The sequence below is a fragment of the Sabethes cyaneus genome, chromosome 2, assembly GCF_943734655.1.
Source record: "Sabethes cyaneus chromosome 2, idSabCyanKW18_F2, whole genome shotgun sequence".
NCBI classification, from domain to species: domain Eukaryota; kingdom Metazoa; phylum Arthropoda; class Insecta; order Diptera; family Culicidae; genus Sabethes; species Sabethes cyaneus.
The window spans coordinates 170,445,422-170,472,627 of record NC_071354.1 but is presented as its reverse complement, the minus strand read 5'-3'; the positions used below and the strand labels follow the sequence as shown (position 1 = coordinate 170,472,627).

At 37.5% G+C, this 27,206-nt stretch overlaps 3 protein-coding genes across 4 annotated transcripts in view; 2 read left to right on the top strand and 1 right to left on the bottom strand.

Annotated features, from left to right (window-relative positions):
- LOC128738054 (neurocalcin homolog) overlaps positions 1 to 4,781 on the bottom strand; it is a 299,091-nt gene extending 294,310 nt beyond the window's left edge. The window contains exon 1 of the mRNA XM_053832877.1: positions 4,190 to 4,781. The gene's annotated coding sequence lies outside the window, so the exon portion shown is untranslated. The remainder of the gene's footprint in view (positions 1 to 4,189) is intronic.
- Positions 4,782 to 12,034: 7,253 nt separating this feature from the next.
- On the top strand, positions 12,035 to 12,842 carry LOC128737171 (probable small nuclear ribonucleoprotein Sm D1). The gene is made up of 3 exons (XM_053831745.1): positions 12,035 to 12,168; positions 12,285 to 12,592; positions 12,650 to 12,842. Exons 1-3 carry the CDS (start codon positions 12,155 to 12,157, stop codon positions 12,706 to 12,708), a joined length of 381 nt encoding a protein of 126 aa, XP_053687720.1. The 5' UTR covers positions 12,035 to 12,154; the 3' UTR covers positions 12,709 to 12,842.
- Positions 12,843 to 15,715: 2,873 nt separating this feature from the next.
- On the top strand, positions 15,716 to 27,148 carry LOC128738763 (cleavage and polyadenylation specificity factor subunit 5). 2 transcript variants are annotated; one of them, XR_008412127.1, is made up of 7 exons: positions 15,716 to 16,064; positions 16,127 to 16,265; positions 16,331 to 16,456; positions 17,223 to 17,388; positions 26,620 to 26,734; positions 26,804 to 26,912; positions 27,046 to 27,137. XR_008412127.1 is itself a non-coding variant. In XM_053834117.1 (6 exons), exons 1-6 carry the CDS (start codon positions 15,940 to 15,942, stop codon positions 26,823 to 26,825), a joined length of 693 nt encoding a protein of 230 aa, XP_053690092.1. In that variant the 5' UTR covers positions 15,716 to 15,939; the 3' UTR covers positions 26,826 to 27,148. The 2 variants fall into 2 exon arrangements, 1 of the variants encoding a protein (XP_053690092.1); XM_053834117.1 differs by having other exon boundaries at positions 26,804 to 27,148.
- Positions 27,149 to 27,206: the final 58 nt, after the last annotated feature.

Genomic DNA, 27,206 nt, shown 5'->3' with positions numbered 1-27,206 from the left:
GGTTACAGATATCGGGCAAGCAAGCGTGTCAGCATTTTCGCGTCACTCTCGCGCTGCGACCGCCAATACGCTCTCCCCTAAATTGGGGACTAAAACACAAGGCTGTCTAGGTTGCATGCCTATAGCCCGCGTGGTCCTTGCATTGCCAGTACTGCCAGACGTTCGACGGAGAAATAGCGATCGAACCGCATGGTTTTAGCAATACAAAAAATAGAAAATGTAGTCTTTTGAATTAAAGCAAATCTGACAGGTACAACTGCCCTAAAAGATCATCAAAATGATCGATCTCTTTAACTTACACTGCTTCTCAGTCATCTACCGGCAGACGTGTTAATAAATAACGTAGATGACAGCTTCGAGAGCAGAACGACTCTAGACAGTTTCCGATTGGAATGCCCATAAATCTGTAATTTTCACGAATAAGAAGCATCAAAGCACCTCGCTTTATAGATTGAAATATTTTGGATCACTTCAAATGAAACCATTGTGTCCTAGTATATGACATTTAATAAGTGATTTCAATGCACACCGAGTCGTAATGGGTTAAGCAAATTGCAATCTTTACGACTTTTAACAAACCCCATGTACCCCATGTAACACCCATTGATGTATGTAACCCCATTGATTTTCCTCGTAAACATTTTTCTCTGTTTGATAAACAAACTGTAAATTTACGGTAAAACAAAAGTTAAATGGATATATGGTTCAATGGTAATGGTAATGGCTATCTTTTGGCATTCGCGCATAACTTCCGTATCAAAACGAAGTTCGAAAATGCAATTTACATCATTCCAAAGGTTCGACTAAGGTATATTAAAATCTCTAATCGATTGCTTGAAACAGAATAGAATTATAGACATTTACGTGAAGACAAAAAATATTGTCAAATCGGCGCCATATTGTAAATCGAAAAATTGAAATTCTATACATATAGAACATATTATTTTTAATTACATTTTTGTGAAATTTTGGTGATCTTGTAAAATCAATATTAGTATAATCGTCTTTTTCGTAGTATAGTACCACAATAGAAAAACGAAAAACTCGGTTTTTATCGTAGTAATTTCACTTTATTTCATCACAGTTCACGTGAATGACGTTCTCTGGCGAATTGCGCTAAAAATTATGATGACCCAAGCTTGACTACACAAATGTTTCGACCTTTATAAAAAGCACATTTGCAGCTTAGAATTTTTCTACGGCATTTGTATAAAGCACTTCAAAGATTTTCAATATTTATCTTGATAATTGCATTTTATGAATAATTTCTTGAAGAAAAGTTCATTTCGCTTGAGTGTTTAGAATTGAAAAAGTACTACGCCCCCTTAAGAGATGTGCTAAATTTACAAATTTTAACCAAGTAGGTAAAGACATTATCCAGATCAAAATGTATTGTCCATTTTCAAAAATTAGAGGGGTTGTGTACAAGACACGACCGCATATATAGGTGACGCAGGACTACGTAAGTCTCTTTGTAGTGATAGTAGCATGTATTCATGCTTGTAATCATCCGATTCTTCATGTATACATGCTATATGCAACATATATACATGCTACATGCGTTGTATGTAACATTTATCAAAGTAGTAACATTGCATACATTCAATTCTCAAAAGATTGTGCATTTAAAAACAATTTAACAAAATCAAGAACACAAACTATAAATCTGTTGGCACGAGGGGACTTTGTCACTCTTTCAGACGTACTTCCCAAGCAAGGACATCAAAATGGTCTAGGTTTAACCGCTGTGTTAAGAAAACTTGCTGAAATGAGGCAACTTTGTCACTTGTTTTGGCTTACTTTCCAAGCACAGATATCAAATTGGTATAGGTTTAGATCATCGTAAAGAATCTTCCAACTAATCACGAAGCGAGAATTCTGGTAAAACATAGGTTCATTATTTTCAATTTTTCAATAGTTTAACATCAAGAATTCATACTTTTCTTTATTTGCGTCAATTCTTAGAAGATTTTCCGATTGATTGGTGTAAGAATATTGAAAATCGATCGGAAAACCGCTGAGCTATTAGCGCTCAAAACCTATCATTTTTCGTGACGCTCGTATTTTTCGATTTTTTGGAATGACACCCTATCTCAAAACTTGCCGTAAGACGTAGTCCTACGTCAAAAACAATTCTATGCTTATACTTGTTCGTTTTCGATCAATTTTATCCCATGTTTTATTTGGATCTTTACTGTTCCCATCATTTTTACCAACTTTTACGTGGTTAAAAATTCATAACTCTTGAATCATTAAGCCAATTTTAATAATTTTGATACCAAATGAAAAATGTTCTAATGAGCTTTGCTTTAGATTTCAGTGATTTTTTTCCGAGTTCCTTACTTTCTAAGTATGCAGTAAAATTACCTAACTGGAGTAAATTTCTTTACCAGCTTTTATAATTGCAAAACCAAAGAAGATATTTCTCTTTTTACATGTTCTGGTTTGGAACATACGAGACGGTGACGGAGAATTGTAAGTGTGGGCAACGTGTATTTTCATTAACTGCCATAATTAAAATTAGGACAATTGTTAGTGAAGGTTTGAAAGCATCATCTATTGTCCCTATGTGGGAGCCCTTGGGAGGGCTCCTTTCAAAAGGAGAACAATTTGCTTATCTTCGTTAAAGTATCGTTAAATGTGACTGAAACTATTTCAGGATTTTGAGCTAATTTGAAGAGTAATAATGCCTATTCTGTCAAATGTCAAAGTTGCCATTGGCCATTGGATTCAGGGTGAAAGATACAAATTCCAAAAGATTTGAGGTAAAAATTTGGTTCTAGATTTGAAAATAGATTTTCATGTTTCCGGAAATTTTCCAGTTTCAGAGGCACACACTATTGTAATGTAATATTGTGAATTCTTTGGCCATGTTTTAGGGACTCTAGGTGTTATTCCGTCAAGTCCAAGTCGACGCATTTAGGTTTCTGAGTGCTTCGAATATATTATGTTCTGATAGTTGTAGTTAGAAGATTCAGGAATGAGAAATATTCCTGGTTTGGGTTTTCTTCGGAAAAAGTTGTATATACATATATTGTATGTTGTATATGGGGTCTCGGCTCAAGTTTTTTATCCAATCTCCCAATTGCCCATCTAAAGTTAAATAAACCAGCTGCAATCACGCATGGTTTGTTATTTTTACCGGTAATAGAGAATTTCGAAAGTTATTGTGTGCAAAAAAACTGGCTTACGACTGCATACCTTACGTACATTCTATGCTTCGTCACCTATGTTTTCCTACAAGACTTCAACTATTTTAAATAGATTCCAATAGCATATCATTCAAATGATCGAACGTAAGAAATAGTTGCGTACTTTAACGAACACAATTTACTTTAAGGGCATCAAATTGATTTAGGCATTAACAAGAAATTGCTGATCTTTTGGGTATAGACTGCCACTTCACTTCATTATAACATGGAGATGAATAAAGAAAAACGCGACGGCATACAGTGGTTTTCACGAGCCTAAGGTGTAAAAATGTGCTTACATGTGATTGTTTGATTCATCAATTCTGACAATGGTTTAATATAGTAAATTTCACTATATAATTCAATTTGAGGAAATTTTTAAATAAATTGTATAACTTTTAAAATTGTTGATAAATAATTATTAATGTTCGAAACCTGACCAGTATTTTTAGATTTTAATATTACACCCATATTTTCCCATAGGACATAGTCCTACGTCAAAATATTCATATCGAAATTTAATTCCACACTATCCAATTAGCATTTTTGCAAATCCACTTTCATAGTTAACTCAACTGGCATCCCTTCTCGCTGGAACACCTCACACAGTAGAGGCATCGGCCAGGCCACAACACAGCGATCGTCGTGTGCTCGTGGGTCTTCCAGCAGCGGCAACCAATTCACTCTTCCCCTCTCTTTCGCTCTGACACGCTCATTCATCTTGCGATTTTTTTTTCGCTGCATTAATCCATTTCGGGGCTCTAGCACGAATGAAAACTGCGATACCAAAAATCTTCCCGAGTTTCTGCTCTCTGTCACACCACCGCACTGGAGCCAGCGCACTTTATTATGCTCTGGCTGTCAACTGTTAGCTCTGATTAGAGGTCACTTTTGACCCAGCCAACCCGGACTGCCTCCGGCTGACTCAATGAAATGGGAAAAACACCCTGCCTGAATGCAGCTACCTTCCAACCAGTACACTCCGCTTCTCTACAAACCAGATAGAGGCTACAAACAGCACGACCCTACAGCCGAGATCCAATTGGAACTATTTCTGCTCTGTTTCACTTTCTTTTACACCCAAAACACCTCACACAGCGACTGGAATCTGTAAGGAACCCGTGAAAGGTGCCTGGCAAAAATGTTTTTGCAAATTTTTGCTAGCGCTCACTTCATTCACTTTGCGTCGTTTTCACTTTTTTGACTGAGTTGTGAAATGTTTGTTAGAAAAAACTTTTCACTTTACGATGGTCACGATGGTCAGCAACCAGCACAAGGATACGGATTATAAATCTTGCCTTTTTATCGAGGATACACTCACGCACTCGAAATTGACAACCAATAGACGCGAAACAAGAAGTTCGGAGCTAGACCACAGGTCAAACTAGTTCGCAATAATGTTTTCAATCGACTTTCCTATAGGAAACGCACGGTCTGCGGATTTCTCTTGAATCGGAACTGGTTTGTTGTAGGCGCAAAGAAAAACGGAGCCCTGCCAAAGAACACGCACGGTTGTGTGTGGAAAAACGCGACCACGACGACGACGAGAACGACGAGCTGCTGAAAAGTTATTTTTCCTTTTTGCCTTTATTCGGTCTGCTGCAAGCTCCGATGGGTGCACGCTGTCCCGTTTGTTCTAATTGGAATTTGTATACAACCGTGTCGATTTGCCGTGTGTTTTCCTCCTACACCATTCATGTGTTTTGATTGTCAACGAGAAGGATGACGACGTGCGCGGGCGAAGATTATTGTTATAGTGCTGTCGCGCTCACTCGCACGGCGAGAATGTCAAAAGTGTTGCTGAGGTTGTCGATGTTGTTGATGTTACTCAATGAGGTTTAAAAAGGTGCAGCCGATGAAGACATTTGATGATATGTCGACCAACATTTAAAAGGGGCGGATAAGCCAACTGTCAAACAGAACGAGTGAGAGTTAGTTTTTGCTGGAGCAGCATAGGAAAATGAACTCTCACTCGTTCTGTTTGACAGTTGGCTTATCCGCCCCTTTTAAACGTTAGTCGACATATAGTAGCGAAAAATCAGAAAACGTGATTGACTATATACAGAGTGGCGACAATGTCAAAATTGGAATGATAATTATCTGTCAGTGTCATTCCAATCGAGCAGACTAGAGTGACTATATACAGAGTGGCGACAAGCCATCCCAAATGTATGCAATGCCGTTTTTCCAAAGTTTTTCTTTCTCTTTCCTGCATACGCGTTGGATAGGTCGTCTGCTCGATTGGAATGACACTGACAGATAATTATCATTCCAATTTTGACATTGTCGCCACTCTGCATATAGTCACTCTAGAGCAGACGACCTATCAAACGCGTATGCAGGAAAGAGAAAGAAAAACCTTGGAAAAACCGCATTGCATACATTTGGGATGACTTGTCGCCACTCTGTATATAGTCACTTTAAGAAAACGACGTCAAACCACAGAGAACAGATATCCGTTCAGGAACTAATTTTTCGGGAATTCTTGGCTAAAATTTCAAATTAAAATCACCTAACCCAAGTAACAACGGTAGCTGAATTGCAAGAGCAATGGCTGTTTACGGGTTGATTTAAGGCGATCAAAGCTGCATAAAGTAAGCACTTAAATGGTGTTTAAATAAGCAATGTTTAAGCTACTTTAAGTTTTTCAAACCAGTTCTCTCCCAAAAGCTGATAAACAAGCTTAATAGCGGAGTTTTCTACTAAAAAATCTGCTTATAAACAGCCATAAACATCAAACCGTTTTACGGCTGCTTAAAGGTGTTAAAGTGGCCTCTACCAAGTTTTCTTTCGGCTCACAGCACACATATACTGTCAGATCATAGAATTTCGCAATTTGGCTGACAGCAAAAGTTTGTCAATTATCGACATTATCGACTGCTTCACGCTAAACGGGCTAGGTTTCAGGTGTAAAGATATTCTCACTGTCTCTTCTGCAGATATAAATGGGGCGGATCATACGATGAGTGCTTTTGGATCAAAAGCTGGCGGGTTCAATTCCCGGAAAAAATACACGCATATTTGATTAGCTAGCCTAATGATTCAAATTAAAGTTATTCGAAATTAAAAATATCGCGTTCGAAACATGATCACAGCAAAATAAAAAAGGCCGCGTTCTAGGCCGCGTTCCATTATTTTAAATTTAAAAATAGATTTTTTTTGGCTGCATGAAGGTTGACGAAGCGTTGATTAAGCGACTGGAAAAGCAGATTGCAAAACTATTTCTCGTTCTAAAAATAGAATTGACAGCATTGCGCAAATTGGCTATTTAAAAGCACAAAAAAGTTTCTATTAAGCTTCATTGCAGTTTCGAAAGCAGCTATTAATTAGCCCAAGAATTAGCCTGAAGCTTGATAAAATCACCAGATTTAGATGTTTAAGAGCTGAAAAAAGGTTTTCATTTCTAAACCTAAACCATACATCAGCCACAGGTTGAATAAAATCAGCTATAAAAGCGTTTGATCAGCCTGAAATTGTTACTTGGGAATATACTAGCGTCGCCACCACTATTGTTTCCCAACTAAATGATTGTTTTGATTTGCATACTGACAACCTTTGGCTCCTCTGGCGCTAATATATATGGACTATAAGCGTTATGCTAGCGGCAGAAGCTAGCTTTTGTGAGTTTAGTGTAGAATCTTATGCGCCTTTAGCGACATCATCACTATAGTTTCCCAACTAATTTGACCCACCGTAACCACCACCTGACATTGCATCGCTGCAAGCGCAGGTTGATTTCCAACTCAAGGGGACAGGGGAGTTGTTTTTCACTTTACTGTGAGGAAAAATTGCAAATTTGTATACTAAACTACCCATTCCTGGTAACTAATAAGCATTAACGTAAGCAACAAATCAGCATATCTGGCATTTTATACTGCACGTTGTTGTATTATAGCTTTTTGACTGCAGAGGTGTTGTAAATTGGCATCCAAATTTGTATCCAGCTTTTTATGCGCTATAATGGTGGCCGCTATAAATTGTGTTCATAATATGCGAACAATCTTTTTGACAACTCTGCATACATCAAAGCTGATACTCTTCTCTTGCAACACTACCGTGCTCTTTCTTTCGTTTACGTCAAAGAAGGAGAGCAAAAATGTGCGAAATGTAAACAAAACTATTGCCTTCCTTCTTTCGCGTAAACGAAAGAAAGAGCAACACTGCCGTACAGGAGAAGAGTGCCCAGTTTTGATGTATGCAGAGTTGTCAAAAAGATTGATCACATATTACGAACACAATTTATAGCGTCCGCCATTATAGCGCGTAAAAAGCTGGATTCAAATTCTTCGTGTGGGTAATTAGCTGTAAATTAGCATTGTCAGCACTATAAGAAGGTTATCAGTAAAGTAGTTGTATATTTTGCCAAAATAGCATTAAGGTTACATTTAAGGCGACTTAAATGCTTATTGGCCTGCATTTGAATAGCATTGGTAATGCTTATTGGTTACCTGGGATGCTTTCATACTTACGAAACTGCCAAAATGAATCATCTAAGGTTGAACTCTTCAGAAACTTGCAAAACTCGATATTGTGACAAAGATCATCCGAGATTCATGATTTATGTACAACACAGGATAATTCGTGGCAATACGAAGTTTGTCGGGTCAGCTAGTATCATATCCCAAGTAACCAGTAAGCACCAAACACTAGTCCTTTGACAACATTGTATAAGCATACAAAACTATGATTAAAAGCTTATTTTTCTATATATACTTCTATAGAACTCACATAATGCTAAAAGGCGAAATAGCGGGTTATTAAAATGCTACGCCACAAGCATTCAATAAACATTATTAGTGTTTGTTTGAGGCTTAATCGCAATGTCATTTTGTCTACATTATCGACGTATCGAAAAAGTACCGACGGCATATCGTTTGCTTGTTATGGAAAATAGAAATAGATTCGGTCGGGATTTAAAAAACTAAAAGAGCAAGCGATTTTTTTTTGTTGCATCTCAAGGGGAGCAGGATAAGCAGAACCATTTTTTGAAATGCTGAATAATGTTACCACCTAGACAGGGCTCGAACCCGGAGTTAGTCATGCAACCTCATTTGTTTCCTTGCACCTTTGCTATCTAAATCATAGCGGACGTGATTGAGTGAGTTGAAATTAGTCGTATTTAATCTTGGTGATATTCTCTCTCATATCAAAGCTACTTGTCCTGTACACTCAACCCCCGCTAATATGAAAAATAGCTCGTTCAGATTGGGCGAGTTCATTTTTAATATGAATATTTGGTAACTCTATTCATTTTCACACACGCGCAAGACGCGCACCCTATGAACTTGTTGTTTTGATTTGACGAAAACAAACGTTTTGAAAACATCTCAAACATGCGCGAATTCTAAATGTTCGGTTTGTATAATACGAAATTGGCCTGGCAGTTTCGACTAAAATGGTCTATTTTGAGTGCTGCAGAGAGATAAGTTGCAGGTAAGCTATATTGCCAAAGCTCCTGAGCAAGAGGAAACGCATTAAGATTTTTACCTTTGTTATACAATATAACAAAGGTTTAGGAATTGGTCGAAAAACACGAAGTCGATCTGAGGCCCGGAGGGCCGTGTCACATATACCAATCGGTCAGGTTCGACGAATGAGCAATGTCTGTGTGTGTGTGTGTATGTGTGTGTGTGTGTGTGTGTGTGTGTGTGTGTGTGTGTGTGTGTGTGTGTGTGTGTGTGTGTGTGTGTGTGTGTGTGTGTGTGTGTGTGTGTGTGTGTGTGTGTGTGTGTGTGTGTGTGTGTGTGTGTGTGTGTGTGTGTGTGTGTGTGTGTGTGTGTGTGTGTGTGTGTGTGTGTGTGTGTGTGTGTGTGTGTGTGTGTGTGTGTGTGTGTGTGTGTGTGTGTGTGTGTGTGTGTGTGTGTGTGTGTGTGTGTGTGTGTGTGTATGTGTGTATGTGTGTGCGCTTCAATTTACAATCGCCTATTTCTCGGAGATGGCTGAACCGATTCGTCTGCTATAACTTTTATTTGAAAGGTATTTTTACCTAGTATATCACTATTAAATGGTTTCGTGGTCTGACTTTTAGTTTGAAAGTTATAAGCAAAAATGTGAAAATTACGTGACACGATTTTCTCCGGAACCACATAACCGATTTCATCGATCTTAGTACCAAATAAAAGCTCTTACTATTGCTAAACTTCACACCAATTTTTATTGAAAACAAACAAGTGGTTTAAAAGTTATGCTTAAAAAACCAGTTTTGACAAGGTTCAAATGATCGCCTGTTTCTCAGAGATGGCCAAACCGATTTACGTGCTATTAGTTTCATTTGGCAGGTAATATAGCCGGATAGATCACTATTGAATGGTTTATTGATTGGATGTTTAATTTGAAAGTTATGAGTAATTCAATACACCACACCAAAATTAACAATAATTTATAATGATTTTAACCAAGAAAAATAACCTAATTTCAATTATTTTAATATCAAACGAGAGGTTTTCACACTACGAATATATATGCAAAATTCCATAAGAATTGGTTTTACCGGTCAAAAGATATTAACCCTCGAACACTCGCGCCAACTTTTGTAACACAGTTTACTTGTGCGCGAAATAGCCCAAAACCAAAGAAAACGTGCGCACTAGAGTTTTGACTAGGAAAACTTGGTTTTAAGTTTATCGAACCTTTGGAAGAGTTTCTTGAAATTGAAAGCTCTATCGTCTGATAGAATTTGAATTTTGATTAATCCCCCTAAAAGTGAAACAAAAAAAATATTTTCCTTCATTTTCAATACTATTGCAAATTGCATCAAAAACGCGAAATGCAAGAAACTTGCAAACATTTTGCAAGCAAAATTCCAGCAGTGAGCCGTCAATTATTCATGTCAATTTATTGGGATTGACACTTGCAATAAGTTGACATAAATATTTGACAGCTCGCTGCTAGCATTTTGCTTGTAAACTGTTTGCAAGATTTTTGCATTTCGCGTTTTTGATGCAATTTGCAATAATTGATAATAATTGATGTGTTCTGCAAACAAACATGCATTTTAGAGCATATTATTACAAGAAATTTTGCTGAAACCAGTAACCTTCTATCTCTTCAGTGAAGGTAGAAAAATCGTATTTATTGTATATGAATTTGTAAAATCAGTTTTTCTATTCTAACTCTTCTTGTAATTGTTGGATGACTTTTTCATGTATTACAAAGTTGTACAAATAATAAAAATACACAACTTTGCTGAATTTAGTATACCTCTATGTTTGCTTGTTTAGGAACTGTAGAACTTTAATTGTAAAAGTAACCTGATTTTGACCCCGAATTACTCGATTACCAACAGACGGATACATCTTAAACATTTTACATTTGCTGGTAGTTTTGCTGCATACAGACACCATTTTTCCATATGAAGAAACGAGAGAAAATTCCAGTTGGGGTCAATTGCGGTACACCTCACATGCTACTTGCTTCGTTTCTGTGATGTCGGTTTATGCTAATCTATTTTCCTAACAGTTTAAAGTAATAATGCATTGAATAATTCTTACATTTTGAAAACTTTATTGTTGTGAATCAATTAGAATGGCAATACAGGAAATTATGCATAGTTCAAAAACCTATAAACTAGACCTTCCCAGGTAACCAATAAGCATTTCCAATGCAATTTAAAAGCAAGCCAATAAGCATTTAAGTTGCCTTAAACGCTACTTAAATGCTATTTTGGCAAAATATGCGGCTACTTTACTGCTAGCCCTCTTATAGTGCTGACAATGCTTATTTGCAGCTAGTTACCAACAAGAAGAATTTAAATAGAATTTTGGATGCCAATTTACAACAGTTATGCAGTCAAAAAGCTGATAAACAACAACCTGCAGTATAAAACGCCAGGGATGCTAATAAACGACTGATTTACTGCTTATTTTAATGCTTATTGGTTACCTGGGTTTATTACGCAATGTATATGTTAAAGAATAATATTTCATCTTACAACTTACTTTTACTTGCACTTACCCTCATTAGTAACAACTTACACAGCAATTTCATGAGAAAAGGAACTATCAAAATTTATAAGTGCTTCTATTTGGTTCAAATTTTGTAAACTTATTCAATTTCCCAAAATTTCATGTAAACCAAACGTGTCGATTTCTATCTCAAATAGCAAGTAAGACCGTATAACAAAGGTTCCTTTCACCACTAGGTGGATTAAATCAGGTTTTTGCTTTTTTTTTTAATTTATCGGTCCACTTTAACGTCAATTGTGTGTGACGCTTGATCGGTTTTTAATGTGAACGCATTCATACCACCGGGGTACAGATTAAAAATGTGCAGATTAAAGAAGGTCATACCAACGGGGGTACACGGTATATTGCTTTCTTTGATGCTGATTTACGTTCATGCTTCTATGCATCAACAATGTTAATATATGTTTTATAAGCATTAAGATTACTAATATACAAAAGTTTGGCACCAGGGATGCAGAATTATTTCTAATATACGATTTTGGATTAATGCTTATGGTTACTTGGGAAGGTCGATAGGTGTCCTGTCATTCGTCAGTGTTCGAACATACGACGGCTGGCTTATTAGACCAGCGTCTTACCTCGAGGCCAACTGAGAGGGAACTAGCTAAATTCATTGATCCATTAACAAAAGGACGAATGTCGCAAATGTAAACAAAACGAGTGAGAGTTATTTTTTGCTGGACCAGCATAGGAAAATCAACCCTCACTCGGTTTGTTTACCCTTGAGACATTCGCCCTTTTGTTAATCCTATCTTCATTTCTACTTTGAAATATTACACCGTATTCATTTTTGACGTCTAAAATCGGTGTAAAAGTTGCCGTCATTCGCATAATCGATATTCGGCATCGACAAACCCAAACCGCAAACGTTCGGAAAGTGGCTGTGTTTATATGCCAATAGGAAAGCTATCTTTTATTTATCATTGGCTAAAAGTTTGTTGAAGAAAGTATTTAGTTGCATAAAGTTTTCAGTACTTTTTGAACTACAAATCTGTTAGCATGAAGTTAGTAAGGTAAGGTTGCATTGCAACGCTCCGAGCACAAATATATTGAGAGCCAAGACGCTGCAGATTGTATAACCTCAAAGCAGTTCGACAAAAGGTTTCATATAAATTTGATCTATTTGCAGGTTTTTGATGAAGCTTAGCCATGAAACAGTAACAATCGAGTTGAAAAATGGAACTCAGGTCCATGGTACTATAACCGGTGTAGATGTCGCAATGAATACGCACCTGAAAGCAGTTAAAATGACGATCAAAAATCGGGACCCCGTTCAGCTTGATTCGCTCAGTATTCGAGGAAACAATATACGTTATTACATCCTGCCCGACAGCCTGCCGCTGGAAACATTGCTGATTGATGATGCCCCCAAGACCAGAGCCAAGAAGCGCGAAGCGAATCGTGGCGGACAACGGGGACGAGGCAGAGGCACTCGCGGTACCGCTATGCAATTTTTAGGTTTTGTGCAATCGATCTAAATCATTATATTTTCAGGCGGTCGTGGTGGTCCCCGTGGCGGCCGCGGTGGTCCAAGAGGTCGAGGCAGACGTTAAACAAGTCGGCAGTTGCATACGTTTACATTTTAACTTTATATCAAGCATTAATGCTAGATATTTCCCAGTAAACAACCGGTTCACTCACCCAATAACATATGATACGAACAGTAAATCCATAGAATAAAGTTCTTCAGAATTTAAGGTAAGAAAAATGTGTCTATTTTAAATGGAGCGTTTGAACTTGTTAAAAAGAAATATTCCTTTTGTGCAATGTGCCATATATTGATCGCGTCTAACATGTTGACGAATGATTTACTTTAACGGGAAACTAGCAGTCAACAACTTTTCGTTGAAAAGCCCAATTTCGGAAGCAGTTTTTGGGCCCAAATGCCAGGTTCTGTTTATACCATCGCTCTGATGATGGGTAGCATCATACCCGAAACCGGTTAGCGGATAAGGTATTTATGTTTTTTGTAAGAACCATAAGTGTTGTGTCTAGTATTCGCGTTACAGCGAATATATTTTTAAGAACAAAATTTTTGTTTCAAACAAAAAAAGCTACTTTTGTTTGCAGAATCGATAACGACTAATTTCACTTTTGGCTTAATGTATGACGTACGTAGATATTGCCAGTGCATTTATATTTATTTTCCTTATTGTCCAGATGGATTAACATTTGAAACAGTTTTGCTTTTGCGACTGAACACATTTTCATTTTGATGTGATTTTGTGCGACATTACAAGCTACAAAGTTTTTTTGAAGTGAAATCTATTATCCTGCAGTACTTTTATTACTTTTAATATATAGCATTTGCTTAATTTTGCAATTACAAATGACGAATGATTTCTTAAAAGTTATCGTAAGTTTACATTAAGTTCGTTAATATGCATTTTGGAATACAAGCTAAGCGCGACCCTCCAAGACCATAAATCCATACACCGCCAAAGCTGCCAAAACGAAATTACTGACGATGATAAATGCCATAGATTTCTTTCTTTGCAGTTTAAGCAGCATTTGTTCGTTGGTTTCCAGCACCTCTTTCAAGTCGCAGATATCGACTTCCGTTTGTCGACGCGAGGCTTCGGGAATCTTCGCATTATCCAACCGTTTTTCTATTTGACGGATCCGTTCTCGTAGGATAGCAAGGTTTTCGTATGTGAGTTCGGTCTAAAAATTTAGCAACTTGTTTATTTTCTCTTGTATTCTTCCAAATTTAGGTTGTTGGCTACCTTTTTCTCTTTGTGCATTGGACACTGGTAGCCCCAATCCATCAAGACTTTTGGCATTATAAGCGATTGTTAAAAGGTACAGAAATTACAAAATTGGATTTAAAGTACAACACAATAATGCTTGGAAAAACGGGGTTTGAACTATTGAATTTGTATGTTAAACTTCGCCCGCAATCAACAACATATACCTAGCTAGTTTAAATGAAGCTTTTTCATCTATTGAAAAGATTAAAAATGTCTGAATATTCAATTTTTTTATTCAGTTTGACACAATATTGTGGTTGTGTTTGTGTTGGTTTGTGTATAACGTTTGTGTCGTAACGCTTTGAAGGATCATTTACATATTGCGTAATTCACGTAGCACTACGTTACATACAATGTGATATATGCAGGTGTGGCGATGTTGTTAAAGTGGTATTAGTGCCATGAAGAAATTTCATCATGGTGTGGGTGAAATCGTAAATCGACCAATCAAGATCAAGCGTGACGTCAAACTCGAAAAACAAACCCCATTGTTCAGCGCGTTTTTTTTTGTAGTTTGACGTCGTTTTCTGATTTATCGCTACACTCAAAATATTCTGCACATAACTGCAGTGGACCCCCGTTCGTTCGAACGATTCCTCCTTAGATTCCTCATGCAAACTAACAGGGTTAGTTTTCAATTTGAACAACTAGTAACCCTAAATATGCTGAAGTTTGTTTGAACTGGCTGCCCTGCTCTTTGTTATTGTCTTGGTGGTTTGATTCAGTTGGCCTTGGCAGTTGCAAGCAGCGAATATTTCATTTTCCGATCGAATTTCAACCATAACCGTTGGGAAAACGCGGGAAAACGCAATGTGAAACAGATTAAACACGCTAGATCAGTACAAACCACGGTCCTGCTAGGCAGCCATGTTTTTGCAGTCAACATCTAACCATTTGCGTAAATGAAACAGCATGACACCGCTATACGTTCTGTTCGTTTCACTCTGTAAAGCCGGTATGCTGGCAGATGGGTAGTATTTTCAAATCTTATCCAGATTTTTGCAAATAGTACATAATAGCAGTAGATGTTGGCTACTGTCAACCACATTGAGTAGAGATAGGGTTGCCAGTCCCTTGGAAACAAGCGGTCTAATATTGAAAAATAGCCTCGAAAATAGCGTAGCACTGCAACGCACGCATTTTACGGTGATCTCACTTAATTTATGTGCATTAGCCTGGAAAAATAAAAACGTCCAAAGTACAGCATGAGTTGGTCAACAGTTCAATGTAACTTTTTCCATAATAAATCAAAACTGCTAAGTTTTAATTGGATTTTTAAAATCTGCGTTAAATATTGAATGTTATTATTCATCAACCACGTTGAATGAATGACTGAAAATTATTTGATTTTGAAACAATTTAAAGTTCAATTCGACGAACTTCGATCTCGTTTTTCTCAACATGGTGGAATTGTTATTGTGAGTTTCATTGAAAATTATCCACCGCGCAACTCAAAAATGAAATGCTCTTTCATAGTTGCCGGGCCGATATTGATATTATTGGAAGAAATTACTCAGAAATCATTAAGTTTTAGTTGTTTTTGACGAACCAGTTAGGTGAACAATATGCCTGTTTACAGCATTCTGGCAACAGTTCTAGCGCGGTGTTTGGTTCAAGCGCGGTGTTTCCTTTAGACCGCGTTTAACTTTGGGTAAAGCAGCTAATAAATACATTGGACGAAATGAAAAGTGACGCGAGAAATGTCTTCATCTGCCACACCTTTTTAAACCTCATTGTGCTGCGTCCTGCACTGCTTTATCGACTTTGCTTGTCAGTTTGTGAAAGTTAAACATTTTCGGCATTTTCATGTGGATAGTGGATTGTCGATTACCGCAGTGAAGTAGTGAAGTTGTTGGAAAAAAGTGCGAATTGTTGAAAAGTTGTTTATTTCTAAGCAGTTTTTTTTATCGAGATACATGTTGGGACAGATTGTAAACGAACAGCGCAACTACTGAAGGTTTAATTATTGCATTAAGTCATAAAAACTATTCTGCGGGGAAGCGTAGCGAAACCAGCTAAAAGATAAAATCAAAGATGGCAGCTCAGTCCATCAACAAAACCGGCTCCGGTTGGCCACGACGAACAAGCCAGGGTACGATGAACGATATTGCTAAACCACAGAGTAATCAGTCAATGACGCTGAACCGAACAATTAATCTGTAAGTATTTACAACCGAGCAAAAACGGTTGACATAAATAACGGTTGTTTTGTCGCTTACAGTTATCCTCTGACAAATTACACGTTTGGCACGAAAGAGCCTCTGTTTGAAAAGGATCCTTCTGTACCGGCTCGATTCCAACGGATGCGTGACGAGTTCGACAAAATAGGAATGCGTCGCTCGGTGGAAGGAGTTTTGTTGGTTTGTATTGCTCAAAGTTCGAAGTTTGAACGATTCGCTCTAATCCTAATCCTATCGGTCCAAAGGTTCACGAACACGGTCTTCCCCATGTCCTGCTTCTTCAGCTTGGCACAACCTTTTTCAAGCTACCCGGTGGGGAACTTAGCGCTGGCGAAGACGAGGTTGAGGGTCTTAAACGATTACTAACCGAGGTAAGTAGAGGTTTTGAACTGTCTAACCACGATTTTTCGCTCTGTAGACGTTCGTAGAACTTAATTGTCATGAGAGAAGATTGTATTATACTTTGTATCAAACAAATAGTGTAATGGAAATCCGATTTGGTTAAGCCAACGATTGTAAACTATTTTTAAGCCGTCACTACGATTTGATTATACAGAGTATTGTAAACGCAGACGTTTTTCGCGAGGTTTCCATGTAAGAACGCTGTATAATCTAGCTTGCTGGAGCACAACAATATTGTAAACTTCCAGAATTTATTCATGTCTGAACCATGTTAGTGAAACTCGGAATATTGTGAATGATTCAGTCACTCGGTTGGAATAAGTTTGGATTTATTTTCCTCATGCATTCTGAACAAGTTTTGTAAAACTGCTTTCACACAAAGCTATCCTCAATAAAAGTTTTCTACTTAATTAAATAGTTAAAAAAATAGTGTATGGTTTGTCATTACAAACAACCGAATATGACTGAATCATTTTTGCCCCAGAGAACGTTAATTTGGTCAAAATTTTATCAATGCATTTAATTTCAAATTTATTATTTGTAAAACAGCCAAAAAGAAAACTATTGTAACTAAGCCCGCAAAAACATTACACGCAACGTGAAACTTCGGATTTGAACCCGAACTAAGAAACAATCCTACAAAACTGCGAGTTCAATCTCTTTAACCATCACAACACAATCTCAATCTTTGTTCCGTTCTGTATACATTGTGTATGTGTGTTATGTATCGATTAGACTCTAGGCCGACAGGATGGCGTCAAGCAGGACTGGATCGTCGAGGACACCATCGGCAACTGGTGGCGGCCGAACTTCGAACCACCGCAGTACCCGTACATTCCGCCACACATCACCAAACCGAAGGAGCACAAGCGACTGTTTCTGGTACAGCTGCACGAGAAGGGTAATGTTTTTCTATGATCACACATTTGTATAAAAAAAAAGCTCTTAACTAGGTGCATTTATCGGCACTATATGTTCCTTCCATAGTAGAGTGTGTTGAGATCTCGGTACTAGGAGCATAGCGTAGACTAGGAATGTTTCTTCTATCAATTGTTGTTTTGTTCTTTGATGTTGTAAGAAAAAAAAAGTCTAGCTTTGTAAATTGATAGAATGAAACATATTTATTAGGTAAAGAAAAGGAGAATTTTAAGGAATGAGTTAGTTAAATCAAGAGTTTCTTGGACGTAACTCGTTTGTAATCCGGTGATGTAATCACTCTCATGTAAAAGTTTATTAGATTGATGGGAGTTTGTTATAATTTGCATGTAAAAATTTATAAGATTGGTGAGAGTTTGTGAATGTTTGCTACAATGGAATTACTTCCATCGGAAGTGTGTTTTGAAATTACTGAAAGGCAAGACGGAAGTGTTATATATGAAAATGTTTCTAAAGCATAATTATTCTTTTCGTTAGCAAAACGCAAAACAAATTTATATTATTTGTTGTTTCTTGCTAGGCAAAAATCTAATAGGGAATTTTATTACGGACTTTGCTCTATCAACGGCATGTAGTGATTTGTCTCAGACTCATTTGTATCACTTCTGCTTCGATTTTTTCTAATAGGGATCAGGTTATTCAGTGTTGATCAAATTGTTTTTATTATGTGGCCTTTCATAATTGATAAGCGTAGCATATTTTTTTTGTGAAAAAGCTGTTATACATGGTTTTAAGCATTTGTTTAAAACACTGCACTTACTAGCGAAAGTATTTCTCCTGAATTTCCAACTAATGATGCCCTAGTGCCATTGCTTATTTGCGGGGCTGACTTTAACTGTTCTACAATGTTATAAAAGCTTAACCCTAGAGCGGGCGCGACGTAAAAACGCGAAAAATTATCGAAATTTTATTCAAATCACACTTTTAAGTTTTAATTGTATTCGAAGATCTCTTTTTTTTCTAAACATGGCAAACTAAAGCTAAAATAAAATAAAAAAGTAGTCGAAAATTGCTTGAAAAATAGTACTGTCCGCGTGCGTGTATTCAGTAGGGTATTGTCGTTATCGTTATCGTCGGGCCACTGTTATGGTCGGGCCATCACGATTTTACAGTTTTAGTAACTCATGATATCTCTGATACAACCATTGTAAAACTTCTTACTGTGATAGCTAACTTTTCACAATATTGTGAGTTTCAATCGTGTATTGAAAACACCCGTTCTGAATTCAGTGACTAAATCTTACAAAAAAAGTTTTCCAGGCGCAATGAACTTTTCTTCAAAAAATGATGAAATGCAATCATCGAGATAAATGGAAAATGTATGAAGTGTGTTGTGCTGCACGAGAAGACTATAGAAAAATCCCCTCCAGTAAGGTGTTTGAGAAGGCTAAGGTGAAATACTAGAAAAGCGCTATTTGTAAAGGTCGGGCCACTTGAAAAGTCATGGTTGGACCACCATTATTTTAAGCGCAGAAACAATAATCGCTAGAGAATGTCAGTCACGTAAAATGTGATGAAATAAAGCAAAATTCTTACGATAAAAACCTAGATTTTTGTTGTTTTTCTCATTGTAGTTGTACACTTCTAAAAAGGCGATTGTAGCAATATTGATTTTACAAGATCGCCAAAATTTCGCAATTAAAAATGCAATTAAAAATAGGGTATTCGTACCTATATGAGCCGTTGTTCACGGAATTCATTCTTTTCATGTCTCTATACAGAATTTCAATACGTACTGAACTGAGTATCAGTCTATCAGACGTGCCTTTAAGCCGCGAAAACTGTGTCAAGGACTTGGGAATACTGCTCGATTCTAAGCTCGAATTCAAACAACATTTATTGTCGACAAGGCCTCGTCCGTTTCGCTTTTCTGAGGTTGCCTTGAAACGATCCCTTCCAGGTGCTGCAGAAAGAGCGCAGAATCATCAATCTCGAGCCCTTGAGTATTCGTTGCGATGTGATCAGAGCCATAGCTGTCGCTGTTATGCTGACCTTGAGAGTGGATTGCCCATCTATTCTCGCCAGCCTCAACATAGGGCCCTATTCTGTAAGTCAAGTCGAGAAATTCGGGCACTGTCGAGTGCGGGAAGAACGGGCAGCATAGCAGCTCGATGAACAACAACAACAACAACAATCAAAGCAAGCTCAGGTGTCACTTACTGACAGTTGAGTCACTAGCTTTTTAGCGGTCTACTTAATCGAGTTACTCGATAAAATCGTGCCGCGCATGACTTACATAATACCAAAAGTGGACTAAGTAGTCGAGCAAAGTGACACTCGACGTGACTAACAGAAAAGGGCCCCTACACGCTTGCTCGCAGTAACTTTCGTAAGATCACCGGTCTGCAATGTTTCAGTCGTTTAAATCCAGCTTCGATTTTAATATTAACCGCGAGGTGCTGAAAGTTAGATTCCTGGCACTCATTCTATGTTAAGTATATCAATAGGGTCATAAGGTCTGGATATTTTTATATCAATAAACAAATAAATAAGGCCATTACAAATATTTTTTAAATATATTTTAAAGTTTTTATCCTTCCGATGCTGGACAACTGAAGGGGGGGGGGGCGAAAAAAAAGAGATTGTTGCAAAAATCTCCCGAAATAGAGTTAAAATCGAAAGAATTTTTTTTGTCGATTTTCGGAAATTATATTATTTGTACTTCCACTTTTGTTTCGTGCGTTAACACTCCGTATACTCTTTTTTCGAGTTCTTTAGGCTGTAAACCCCATAGATAATTCATTTCATACAAAAAAATTTTACTCAAGTTTAACAATTTTTTTGCCCCTTGATTTTTAAAGCCAATTTTGAAGGGCGGGGGGACAAAAACTTTAAAAATAATTTGCAATGGCCTAATCATACCTTTTACAAAAATGCTTCGACGCTCTGCCGGGAGGCATTATGACAGCCGGATTCTTAGTCATAGCAGTCATGGTTCTTCAGCTCTCGTGTCCTTGGCTATTTGTCCGTTTTGACCACGAAATTATTAGAGTAGATCCTCCGTTTGAGGTTCGCTCAAATCTCTTTTTATCGGTCGCAGCATCTAGACACTAGAAGGGTTGGCAGTTTTCGGCAAAACGTTTTTTTTGCCGGTTCATCTTTTGACATAACATAATTAACATTAATATTTTTTGAAACGATTGTTCTACAATTGATGAAGGGACGGTAGGGGAAAGAAATGAAATTTTTTTTTGTGAAGGAGGGGAAGAGCGGAAAGGAAGGGGGGGAGGTATTGGTAGCTATGCTTGACAAGTAGTCATTTTGACTCCTACCTTTTGTCCTACTACTACTTGTCAAGCATAGCTACCAATACCCCCCCCCCCCTTCCTTTCCGCTCTTCCCCTCCTTCACCCAAAAAAAAAAAATCATTTCTTTCCTCTACCGTCCCTTCATCAATTGTAGAACCATCGTTTCAAAAAATATTAATATATATGTATGACCACATTTCAAGGTCAAGACTAAAAACTTGAGATTAGTCTATAATTAACATAATAACATAATGAACTGAGATCAGGGGTGTCATTGCGATTCTAGTTTCGAGTGATTTTGGTTCGTTTCGTCCATTCGTTTAACGTGGTCGAAACGAACCAAAATCACTCGAAACGAGAATCGCAATGTCACCCCAGATTCGGTTAAAAGACCACATCCTCCTTCGCGCGTTGCTTTTCACCAGCACCTTCAACCGCTCTTGTTGATTGATTGCCTGCTGATCAGACCCGGCAGGCCAGAAATGATGCTTCTGCATAAAAATGTCCACTTTGGCCAAGTCCCACCGGGCAGCGGGAACCAGGCTTCCATTCGACACCCGGCCATCTCCAGAGGCAAGAAAAAGTCATAAATGTTGTATCGGCTATATTCGGTGAACTGAAATGCCTCGCGATATCCAACTTCTTCGCTCCGGAGTGGAACTACCAATGCCATGAATTGTGGCCGAGAGAGCCACTGGCGACTGGTCGATTTTCGAGTAACTTGTCCTTTTTTTGGCCATCTTTATCACCGACAATAGGTTTGTAGCCAGATCAGAAATGTATAAAGCTTTTTGTACTTTGATCGGTCCTTGAAAGGCAATTATATTTCAAATAAACCTGTCAGTGAATGGTGCTATATATCAACTATTTGCAAGGAAGTTGATGAAATTGAACCAATGCACTATGGGCAAAAATGAGAGAAAAAACGGATGCAATTAAGAAACGACCTGCAGGCTGATAAAATATACGTGATCCTAAGTAATATTTTCTGGAGAATCGCGTGGTGCCGACCCCTTTCCTGTTTATCATCGGGAAGTGCCCCATTTTGCTCATTTTCCCCTATTTTTAATATTTTTCACCCTTATTGGACTGTTCCAGGCAAGGCTTTGAGAAAACAAATGAGCTAAACCCTATTCGATTCTGCGGACTTTTTTACACAAAATTAGTAGATTGTTCCGGTTTGTTTTCTCAAAATTTTGCTTGGAATAATCCAATAAGGGTGAAAAATGTTAGAAATAGGGGAAAATATGCAAAATGGTGAGCTTCCCGATGACAAACAGGAAAGGGGTGGACACCACGCGATTCTCCGGAAAATTTTACATAAGATTACCTATATTTTATAAGCCTGCAGGCTGTATTTTAATTGCGTCCGTTTTGCTCTCGTTTTTGCCCATAGTGCAATGGTAAATGATAACCCAGATTATTTACGTGAACCACGCATTCGTGCTCCTAGGCACAGACCTTCGTACTTTTATTATGTCCGCCGTCAATTCCATTCCGGACGCTTCAAGTCCCATAATCATGGGGCTGCAGTATTCGGAAAATCCTTTCATCAATACTGAAGCTAACCATTGATCATTGATCTCGAAACCGATGTCGCTTAAGCTGTTGGTCGTAGTCAACAGCTCGTCCACCTAGTCTTGTTCCGATGGGCACTCCTCGGGCTTCACCGAGGTCGCCCGGTCCAGCAGGCCAAACCTCCGCTGCAGACCATTGTCCTGGAACACCTTCTTCAGACAGTCCAGCACCTCTTTTGCCGTATTTACTCGCTAAACCAGGCGGTGATTATTGTTATCGAAACTTAGGTAACTCGTCGCTAACGCCCTTTCGTCCAAATCCGGGTGGACGACTTGATTTTCGGCCAGTTTCACTGCTCGCCAGAAACCTTCTCGAATCAAAGCCATCTTCACTGCGCTTCAAGCGGCACGCATACTTCGCTGGAACGACTGCAGGCTCTTGCAACTTCGCCAGCGTTCTGAGATGTTGTCCGTTTGCTTCTAGTTCCTTCGCCTGCACCAGAGTTTCGTCCCGTTCGGTCGTCGTCCTTCACGAAGATCATTCTTCCAAAACTGAGTTTTTCGTTTTCTTTAGATACTTGACCTTCACTTTAACGAACTTCCGTTTTTCTTTAGGATTCTAGACTATGGACACTCTGTACCCTAAGGTCCTTGTCCTAATAGCAATGTTGCTATTGATCGATAAAAGTACTGATTCGGTTCGAAACACAATCAAAGGTGAGGTCAAATTCTCTGGCAATGCTTTTCTAGCTGAACATTATTTAATGAGAGTGAGAGAAAAGCGAATTATCACTCACTCTTCTTCATTCATGATTTGATCGCTAGTGATGCCAATCAAACAGGAATAGCTCATATTTTGACTCATCGCGATGAGTAGCGATGATTTATCAATTTTTGAAAACAGGCAAAAGCGCTATCGGATATTGTATTACACCGTCAAAAAAACTTGTACCTAACATTTATGTTAGTTTTTCAGTTCGACTATTAGCACCTGAGATACTTGGAATATACATTTTTGCGACATAATACATAAATGCACTTCAAAACATCAACGTTCTTCTACACCCAGAAGATTTTTAATCGCATAAAATTATTTTAACATGTTATTCATAATTTTTCAACATTCACGTTAAGTGCAGCATTAAAATCTATTTTTCGTGACAATGACAAGCAACCAGCAGTTTGCAAATGTTTACAAGATACAAGCGATTTTTCAGACATCTTGGCAGGATCAAATTTTGAACAGTGGCCGACGATATTTTTATTATCAGCCTTCATCGTTAGTCACACAAGAAGATGTATTATTTTTCATAGCTTCGAACTTTCGAGGCACCAATTAATAATAATAATATTACACCAGGTTTGCATTTCATTGAAACTAAATCTTGAAACCATTCTGTTTGTTCGTGTGCCACTTGAAGTTACTGGTTGTGTTGTGTATGGCGTCGCAAGTATATGTTGACGTTTGACAAGTTCATAATTATATGTGATACGAATAACGTTTTTTATTTGAACGAGCAATTTTTTTTTGTAATTTGCCAAAAAATATGCTTGTTTACGTTTCATCGCAAAATACATTCTTGATTGGATGACAGCGATTAACGATGATTAGCGATGAGTGTGAGACAGACATACCGAGCGAGTATTTGCGAGCGTAATCAATTCATATTTTGCTCACCAGTTTTTGCGTCGGCGATTCATCGCGAGCAATCAGGATACGATAGAGTTGCCAGTTGATGAAATTCAAATCGCTGACGAGCAGGTGATGAGCCTTCATCGTGATGAGAATTTGCAACATTGCCTAATAGGGCTGCCGGCTTAGGTATATCGTTAACAGAACAGCAGTCGTACAAGGGCTATTTTAAACTTTGAAGGACGCCATCAAGATGCCATGCATAATTTATTTCTTGCATAAATTCGTGCTTACAACAATCTATTTTTTATAACGGTAGTTTTTGGTCTTTCCAATAGACGGAGGGTCGCTGTATTGAATTTCAAATTGATGTCGATTAACGATTTTCGACTTCTAACAGCCAAATTTCGAAAACGTCTGCATTGTAGGGGTTTTATGTAATAAGTATTCCACCACATTAGATTTCAACATAATATCCATCTCAAAAGCTCATTTTTATGGTTTTTAACTCCACACAGATATCTATGTCGAGTTGCAGTGACTCATTACAGGGTCGTGGATTCAAAGATTAGACAAGTGATTTTGTTTCCAAAACGACGCCAAAAATTGATTTGTGTTATTGTTATTGAAGAATATTGAATGGAAAATGTTCAACCTCTATCTCTTGATTTCCAAATTACAAGTTGTACTAAATTTATTCACTTGTATTGTTCAAAAGCATTGTTTGACTATAAATAATCTCTCTAGTCAGATAATATAGCTAAACTATAATAGATTTTGATCATCATCCAGCAACTGACACTAATTGACTGATCCATCGTAATAGATGGACCCAGTTAAGGTGAAACGGTACTGAATCCCAACATAGCCGGATCGATGGCACCCATATCCTCACATGGACGCCATTTTTACGGCCATGTTGGGATTCAGTATTGTTTTACCTTAAGGGTTAAAAAACTAAATATTTTACTGGAAACGGAAATGTTTTAAATATCTCTTTTGATTATATTTAGCGTAACACAGACAATGTAACTGTAATTAGTTTGGTAAGACGTATTGTTTTCTACAAATTGTTAAACACATGCAGCGCTAAAACGATTTTCATCAAAATATCCCTTAAATTCCGAAATTTGCATGAATTTTAAAAATCGTCTAAAGCCCGCCAACGTTAGAAATTTGTGTAAAAATAAACGTGTAACAACAGCGCATAGAAGGGCGACTCCAGCGATTTATAATTTTGTTGTTCCCGAATATTAAAGTCTTTGAATGCGAAATTATGCTGAAAGAAGGCAAAAGTTGGTCAAAATTTAGTAGATTGATGTCGTGAAACCAAAATCTTGGAAACATTTTCTTTAAATTTTACTATTTATTAGTTCGAACCGATTTAAAATGACCTTTGTACTTGCAATGCATAATTATGTTTTTTGTTGAAAATGAATAAACTTTTCCAAAACAAACATTTTGTTATATTACACTGTAGTTCTATATTTTGGTTGAATACGTTTTTAAATATTTTGTCAAGGGAGTCTAATTTATCAAATTTTTATATTATTAAGATATAATTTTCCATATAATTTCCAAATATGATAATTTTTTTTCATTGAATTTTCGAATTTAATCATCTATCTGTCTACGGTTGATAAGGGTAATGCTCGGTTTACACAGTAATACGCATGTGATATATTGTTTTTGCTATCATGAGACAGCCAGGTTTATTTACTGTATATTGGAGTTAGATTTGCACCTGTTCATCAGTCCACGAAGAGTAGACGAGGTCACCAAGATGTGAACCGAAGTGCCACCAAAATTGAATTATAATATTAACATCTTTTGAACAGTGTAACAATACTTCGAATGTAAGCAATAAAAAACCTATCGTTACTTAGCATGATTCTTGTTCAGTACAGAATAATTGAAATTATCAAATTTTCAGCACACAGAGTTAGTTAAGGGCAAATTATTTTACTCTAATAGAATGTACCAAGGTGAGTTTAGATGGTATACTTTGTTTTGGCAAAAAAACATTTGAATTTATTTCTATTTTGTTTGAAATTAAACACGATCACCATCAACGGTTACATCTAGCATAGCTGATTTGCGAATTTGACATATCAGAACAATGAACAACTATCTATACTTACCTTGGGTTTGCACTTTATAACTACAGATGTTCTATCAAATCTAATTAAGGGTAAAACCGTCTTGCCTACCAGATAGGAATTTATTTAAAATGCAGAACCTATACGTAAATGTCTCGTATTAGTCTTTTCATGCTCTCTGAAAAATCACTAAGATTCCAGACTTTAACTATTATAGTCATTACACTATAATATCCTTTTCATTGTTAATCCTCCGAAACATAAGTTTTGATCAACTGATTGCAGACAGTCTTCAGTAGAAGAACAACCTTAGATTTCTCACGTATATGTCCGTAAAAAACAAAGTTCGTGAAATTGTACTTATTACATATTATATACCTAACATATTGTAAAATCATTAGCAAGTGTTATTGAACATTTATAAGATTGTATTTCGAACAACCTTGCATTTATGAAAAAGTTTTCTGAAACAAAACTCCAGCATTGTGAGACTATTTTATCTATAGTTGCTCTGTGAGCGCCACAGAAGAAGAAACATATGTCCAAAGTATGCAAATGATGTTAATAGCGCCCAATAAACAATATCCCATAGCAAAGAAAAGAAAAGCCTTCAGTTGTGAAATGTGTTTTGCTTGAAAGCAATAGAAGTACGTTATTCTACTGGATACTAACCGTCACTTTCCTCCTGCAACCCAACAGCTCTTTTTGCCGTACCGAAAAACTACAAGCTAGTAGCCGCTCCGCTGTTCGAACTGTACGACAACTCCCAGGGATATGGTCCGATTATATCCTCGCTCCCGCAAGCGTTGTGTCGGTGAGTACTTAAGAGTTACTGTATAAAAGTATCCCCTAAATAATCACCATTATCTCAATCTGTCACCAGGTTTAACTTCATCTACATGTAAAACGCTGGCGCAGTGGTAGTGCTTCGACACTTAGTTCTTATTGTAAGTTTCCCCCGGATGCGAATCGTCACGCCCTTGCTGATTCAGGTAAATGGTTTGTTCTAAAACGCATTCTCTCCTGGTCTGCGGCATGGGCCGAACTTATTTACATTGCTTTGAAGCTATTGGGATAGTTTCCCATAACCCACGCTTTCACAGATATATCTTCGTCCACTTCCAGCGCAAGAACGAACGGATAGAAAGGTAATATCTTAGGACATGAACAATTTGTCTCTAATTGATGCATAGAGTATAGGATTAAAATTGCGTATTAAACAATGATTGATGGCAAATTACATAACTTTACTATTAACGATAGAAGGATTGAGAAAAACAAGGAGC